Source organism: Chiloscyllium plagiosum, unplaced genomic scaffold (assembly GCF_004010195.1).
Source record: "Chiloscyllium plagiosum isolate BGI_BamShark_2017 unplaced genomic scaffold, ASM401019v2 scaf_3478, whole genome shotgun sequence".
Classification (NCBI taxonomy): domain Eukaryota; kingdom Metazoa; phylum Chordata; class Chondrichthyes; order Orectolobiformes; family Hemiscylliidae; genus Chiloscyllium; species Chiloscyllium plagiosum.
In genome coordinates, this window is record NW_025211986.1 from 7,532 (window position 1) to 15,073 (window position 7,542).

The 7,542-nt window shown below is 37.1% G+C and overlaps 1 protein-coding gene across 1 annotated transcript; it reads left to right on the top strand.

The window, feature by feature from the left end:
* Positions 1-216: 216 nt before the first annotated feature.
* LOC122547233 (inter-alpha-trypsin inhibitor heavy chain H3-like) lies at positions 217-5,776 on the top strand (the record flags this gene model as incomplete). Its single annotated transcript, XM_043685875.1, has 5 exons — positions 217-493; positions 2,032-2,233; positions 3,567-3,739; positions 5,152-5,263; positions 5,356-5,776. Coding segments are annotated over 5 exons (885 nt in total), but the record flags the coding sequence as incomplete, so codon positions are not given.
* Between the last annotated feature and the right edge of the window lie 1,766 nt (positions 5,777-7,542).

Consider the following 7,542-nt stretch of genomic DNA (forward strand, 5'->3'; position numbering starts at 1 on the left):
AAAGCAGCCCCTTTCCTGTCTGCCTTTTCAGCACTGTTAGTCACCTCGATAGGCTTAAGGAGACCTCAGGGGTGAGCAGGAACCCAGTGGGGGAACCTTAAATGGAAATGAAAATTGTGATTATTACAGACCTCAATTTTGAAGTTTACAAGACAAGTCATACCAGTGTGTCTCACTCACTAGTTTTAATGGGTTTTCCTTCTCAAAAGGTAGTGACCTGGCTACCCATCCTGTGTTACAAAGATACCTTCCATTCACGGGGTGGAGGTTACAAAAATCTCCCCTCCCCCGGTGTGTAAAGATAAATGTCAGGAACGCAAAATTTCTTGTGTAAAGAAGTGGCAATGTATTAAATGTTTTAACCTGGTATCTTTTCAAGTTGACAGCAATCCTCACTTTATCATTTCAATAAATGATCACAATGACACCATTTGTTTCAACACTGATGGGAAACCAGGGGCAATTCTCAGTCTGGTCACAGATCCAGTTACAGGTACGTGCAACTTGTGCTAAATGCTTTCACAAGAAAAGAAAAATAACAATGCATTGTGACCGAATGCAAATGGACTTTCATTTAGAGGATCATACAACAGCACATTGGCCATTCTGGAATTCAACTATTTGACCTTCCTACATTTCTTACTAATAAAAGAAGATCTGATAGCAAAGGAGAAAATACAAGGAAATAACAGCAGTCATTATTTGGAGTGAATGTTGCAAAAAATTCAAGACTCAGATTTATCCAGGTGCATTTCCACATTTCAACATAACTATCACCTTTAGCAGGATTTGAACTTGTCATCTTTTGAACTGACAGTCTAGTGTAAGGTCTTACTAACTTTGTAAGATTTGTACGAAGTAAAAGTGCATTTGGTGGCCAGAATATGTTGGAGACAGCAGAAATGCTGCCACTGGGGTCAAAGATGGGGAGTTATGAATATCTCTGTTTTGATTATGCAGCAACATCCAGAGCTGCATTTTGTAAAAACGGGCAGCCATTGCTGCTGGAGGAGCACCTGTATGGGCATGGAGTAGCCACAAAGGAGGTCTTAAACTCCGCAAGCCCAGAGACTGCAGGGCTTGTCAGCTCTCCTGCCATTGACAACACTGAATGGCTGCTGGAAGACTTCCTGCTGCCAAACTTTTACCAGCCTTCCCACTTTGCAGCTGTTGACAAATGACCCTGAAAATTCCACCAACTATTTCACCTCATTTTTACCTATTGACTCTCTAAAGGAACTTTCAATGAATAAATATGATTGGATGATTCCCTGATAACTGCAACAAACATCTCGCCATCCTTAACATCAAGCCATTTCATTGATTCATACAAATGTGAATTTAAAATCAATTGGATCCAACATGCACTTTATGAATTTACTATATATATTACTTATCAACTTTTTAGCATCGTGATGAAAAATGTATAGAAAATAATAAATATCATGTATTTCAGATCAGATTATTTACAAAAATTAGTTTCTATTCTTCATCTTGTGTCTATATAATAGCATTAACAGGCTTTGTTGAGATGTTTGGCAAAGTTTCCACAGGAATTGATTACACACAAAGAATCAATGTTTATTTATCATTAAAAAAATCAGAGGACATTGGAAGTGTAGAGCAAAGAAGTTGGCATCTATAAAAGAAACAAGAGAGGCATCGATGTTTTGTTATGTAAGCTTTCATTAGACCTTACTTATGTGATTCCAACATTTGTAGTTAGTTTCTGTTATGTGTTATAGTATAATTTTTGTCAACTCATTTAATGATCCTCAATGTAATTTATATATAAATCAAAGGGAGCTTTTTTCTAGAAATGTCACATCAACAGACAAAGATTGACCATGATGAACAATTTCCTTTCCTGGCACTTTCTGCTTTTTTTCAGATATCAACAGTCTGTCAATTCCTCTCTTTAACCAGTCTCTGCACTCATCATTCACTTCTATGAAGAATTTTTCCAGATTTTAATTTAGCATTGTCACAATTTATTAACAAAAATTCATGTGCTTTTAAATTTACATGCAGGTCTTACAATAAACGGAAAGTTGAATGAAGAGAAAAAAATAGAAGCTAACAAGAAAACAAACTTATACTTCAGAAAGTTTGGAATCGTGAACATGAAAGTGGATGTAAAAATTGAAGTGTCAACAAAGATGATTAAAGTCTTTCAAGGAGAAGACATGATTAATCTCCCCTGGTCAGCAACAGCGTCTTTAATAAAAGAGAGGTACAGTTTATTCAGTGATACACCAACATTGCATTTGTGTTTCAAAACCCAGTTGATAGCAACAGGAATGAAAATAAAATCAAATAAAGAATTCATTCTCACAAATTTGCCTTGCAATGGTAATGTCCCTATATAAGCATTATTATATCTTTGTAACTTTTGAATTGTATTAGTTACAATATGTAATGAATAAAGATTATAAAATTACAAATAAGAACAGTGGCTCAGTGGTTAGCACTGCTGCCTCACAGCACCAAGGTCCCGGGTTCAATTCCAGCCTCAGGTGATTGTGTGGAGTTTGCACATTCTCCCCGTGTCTGCATGGGTTTTCTCCAGGTGCTCCAGTTTCCTCCCACAGCCCAAAGATGTGCAGGTTAGGTGCATTGGCCATGCTAAATTGTCAATAGTGTTGAGGGGTGTGTAGGTTAGGTGCATTAATCAGGGGCAAATATTGGGTAGGGGAACAGGTTCAGGTGGGTTACTCTTCAGAGGGTCAGAGTGGACTTGTTGGGCCGAAGGGCCTGTTACCACACTGTAGAAATTCTAACTGAGAATTCACCATCTTGCATACTAGGCAGAACTGTGATATTACTGCAAGGACAAACTGAATTGAAAATTCAAAAAGCAGGCAGATACTGAAGTAATATTAACCTGATTAATACGTGTTAATTAAAAAAAACTTGGATGAATAGCCTAAAAGAAGACTTGCATTAGTGCCTTTCATTTTTTTTTTAGCTCCCAAACCGTTTAGCTTACAGCAAAGTATTACATCATGTAGAGTTTTGGCTGCCCGAAGATTTATGTCCCAGTATTTGCCATACTTGGTTAATATTGATAAAAAAGCAGGAATAGTCCTCCCTCCTTAAAGGTTGCTACGCCTTACTCCAGTTTGCAATTTCCCTTTCCCTCCATGCATCTGCTCCAATTGCCAGCTACTCTTTCACATTATGTTCTATTTCACAGCCAGAGTCCAACACAAAGTGCATTTTGTTTTATTTTAAATATTAAAACAAATATTAAATTGGAGGAATGTAGGCTGCAATAAGAAAAGGTGACTTGAAGGAACCAGGAGCATGGGAATGGAGTCTCAGACCAAGATATTTTTGAGCTTACAGCTGTGCGAAGGTCAGGTACACAGCCAGCATCTATTTGTTAAATTATTATCTGAATGGATCTATCAGTACAATAATCACCACAAATCAATTGAATGGGACTTAATGGAAATGAATTCTTATAACAGACAACTTTGAGACCTTTATTTATGTTTATTCAATATTGAAGACATTTATGTTTTTAAAATAGGTATTTATCATCTGTAATATCTTTGTCCTAGTTTCTCAATCTCAATTATAGAAGAAAGGAATCTCACACTAACAATGGGAGATGATGCAACATTTGTTATTGTGCTGCATCAGGCCCAGAAAAATCACCCTCTGCGCAGAGACTTTCTGGGACTTCATATAGTTGACAGCCACAGGCTTTCAAATATGACCCATGGATTATTTGGTATGTAGCAAGTTCACTTTATTATTTGCAAAGTCACAGTTAAACACTGAACAACTGTAAAAGAGTTATAAGTCTTGTAGAATGAAGTGTTTTTACAAATACCTTTGCATCAAAAATGTTGTTCTACTTGAGTACCATATATAGTGAAGACTCTGCAACATGAATTCCAAGGGCACTAATTTTCATTCTTCACTAGAATTGACAATGAATTTCACACAAAAAGGGAAGTAAACGTTCAGACTAGCTTTCTCACTCAATCATGAAAAAAGTGAAAAGAGTAGTTAAAGAGATTTCAGTTTGTGAAGTATATTATTATTTGGAAACTTGAGTCTTAAAATAAATGGAATCACGTATAGGTTTAAGGGTGAATTATACTTCTATATTGTGTATTTTAAGAAGGATATTTTAGCTTCATTCTGAGACTGTTAATGAGTTGTGTGGATTTTGTTTACATACATTGAGATGTAGCTTTTAAAAAATTATTGAGATAAATAGTTCAGTGCTCTCAAAAGCAAAAATAGAAGTGAGAGAGATAATGTCACTTGTTGCCTAGCAACAAGTTGTCCTATTCATTAGGGAGATAGAGATAGAAACAGTTCCCTTGAGAGAAAGAACCATCCGGAAGTTTAGTAAGCATGAACAAGATTTCTTTCAGAGAATGTGCAGGTTTATTTTCAGAGAGAGGGAAGACATGTATCCAGCAATTCGGTTTAGCAGTCTCAAGAATAGCCCAGGGAGGAGAAATAAATCCTGAGAAGGTACAAAACCAGAAGACTGTAGAGAAGAAGTTTAAGGAACTCATGAAGAAATGAGTAAGCTGTGTTAGCAGTTTGCTTTAGGGTCTTATGAGGACATAATAATGAAAGCAGCTAGCATCAAGTGCATGCAGACATTTTCGAGAAAGAAACCAATTATAGCCATGCCAACTGCACAAGGAACTTTAAAGGGGGAAAGGGTGACTCTTCACTTAGGTTTGAGTGTCTGTAAAGTTGTTTTTGCAGGAAGAAAGCTTGATTCTTTATTTCTGATACTTTCTGCTAAGACAATTTCAAATAATTATTATATAGTGTAAAATATTTGCTTTTTCCTTTTGTCACAATAACCCTTGGTGTTGCTTTATTTGAATATCATTTTGTTATATTATCAAATTAAATATTAAATTAATTTTACACTAAACCAAAGAACCACCAACACTCTTACACAAGGAAAAGCAATTCACAGTGAGAAAACTAAAAATTTCAGTTTAATCATAAAATATAGCAACAGCTTCTAAACTCAATCAGTCATTTTGGTTCATTAGGTATTCTTCACCGGTAAAATAAAATCATTGTTCTTTTTCTCCTTGGACATCCTGTACTCAATGGACTGTGTTGCATTTTCAGTTAAATTAATTTACCTGTTCTTTAACACAGGTCAGTTTTTCCATGAAGTAAGTGCTGAGGTACATAATATTCACCCTGGATTAGATGAAAGCAAAGCTGATGCAATGATGATCGTAAAAGGTCACAAACTCAGAGTAACAAGGTAATGTGGCTAAGATAGTCTTAACCTTTTTGACTAGGTGTAATCTGTCTATATATTTCTTACATGAATTTTATTGATTATTTTGATTTCAGGGGGTACCAGAAAGATTACAGTATCCCATGCTGGCACGTTCACTACGATGACAAAGAATTTATCGACGGAAGCCCCACTGACTATGTTCTTGCTTCTTTATTTGACTCCCTATATTCATAACCTGAGAGCGGATGTTGAAAGTTTATTGCTGGCATGTCCTTATTATTCAGTGACTTACATGTCAAATATATATTGATTAAAGGTTGTAAATCTGTGTATCTTCAAATATAAATTCCTCTGTTCATTTACCATTAAAACTGCTTCTTTAAGATTACCAGATTTATTCTGAGTATTTGTCCAGAGATGAAGAGCTAAAGATGGTGAGTTTGAGAAAAACTCTGTAACTATGCAATTCAATATATTGGATGTAACAATATTCACAAAATATATCAATAATAAATTCATCACATTCATTTGAAACAAACGCTTTACTCATCACTTCTGTTCTAACATTATTTCTTACGTATGGGATACTGCTACTCTTTCCTCCTGTGTTGAGACTCATGTGCTTTGGATCGTTAGATATTCGCACTTAATTTGTCTGCAGGTTCACCTGCATTTTAAGTCTCCAAAGCATTCAGCTTGTTGGCATTACACAGTTGGTCCCAATGTGTTATATTGCCATGTGTTTTATGATAAATGAATTCTATAATATGTAATGTCATAGAGTCATGCAGCACATAAACAGACCCTTTTAACCAACTCGTCTGCATGACCAACTTTCCTAAACTAGTCCCATTTGCCTGCATTTGGCCCATATCTCTTTAAAGCTTTCTGGTTTATGTACTAATCTAAATGCCTTTTAAATATTACAATTGTACCTACCTCTACCACTTCCTCTGGCAGCTTATTCCATACACGCACCATTCTCTATTTTAAAACGGTGCACTTCAGGTCCCTCTGAAATCTTTCCCCTCTCACCTTAAAGCTATGTCCTCTAGTTTTGGACTCCCCTACCCTGGGAAAAGGACCTTAGCTATTTACCCTATCCATGCCTATTGTGATTTTATAAACCTTTGTAAAACTAACCCTCAGCTTCCAATGCTGTAGGGAAATAGTCCCAGCCTATTCAGCCTCTCCCTTTAGCTCAAATCCTCCAATCCCAGCAACATCCTTATAATATTTTCCAAACCCTTTCAAGTTTGACAACATCCTTCCTATAACAAGTTGACCAGTATTGTATGCAGTATTCCAAAAGTGGCAGCTGCAACACGATATCCCAATTGTTATACTCAGTGCTTTGACCAATCAAGACAAGTGTGCCAAATGCCTTCTTTATCACCATGTCTATATGTGATGCCACTATCAATGAACTAGGTACCACACCCCTAGGTCTCTCTGTTCAGCAACACTCTCCAGGGCCCCAAACTATGTAAGTGCTGCCCTGGATTGTTTTATTAAAATGCAACACCTTACATTTATTTAAATTAAACTCCATCTGCCACTCCTTGGCCCATTGGTCCATCTGGTTAAGGTCCCGTTGTATTCTTAGATAATCATCTTCACTATCCATTACACCACCGATTTTGGTGTCATCTGCAAACTTACTAACCATTCCCCTACGTTCACATTCAAATCATCAGAACTGTAATATGCCAATAACTCAATATAATTCTTACTGGGGTGAACGGGGACTATGATTAGTCAGAGATACCTCAATAGTCAGCCAAGGAGCTTGTTCACTTGTATTAAAGGGAGTTGCCACAATCAGATATGAAGGTCAAATGTAGATGGATCAGTCATTTAGCAATAGAGATGTCAGTCCAGGAGAGTAGGGCAGATTATCCTCTAGTGAGATAAGGAGAGGGATTGAGTATGACAGAGATAAAGGCAATTCAAGGTGGTGCACACAAGCAGGAGAAGTGGGGCGACATGGTGGTTCAGTGGTTAGCACTGCTGCCTCACAGGGCCAGGGACCTGGGTTCAATCCCAGCTTCAGGCGACTGTCTGTGTGGAGTTTGCATATTCTCTCTGTGTCTGTGTGGGTTTCCTCTGAGTGCTTTAGTTTCCACCCACAATCCAAAGATCTGCAGGTTAAGTCAATTGACCATGCTAAATTGCCCATAACGTTCAGGCATGTGTTAGGGATAAAAGTAGAGTATTAGGGTAGAGGAATGGTTTGGGTGGGATACTCTTCGGAGAATCAGTGCGGACTTGTTGGGCTGAAGGGCCTGTTTCCACACTGT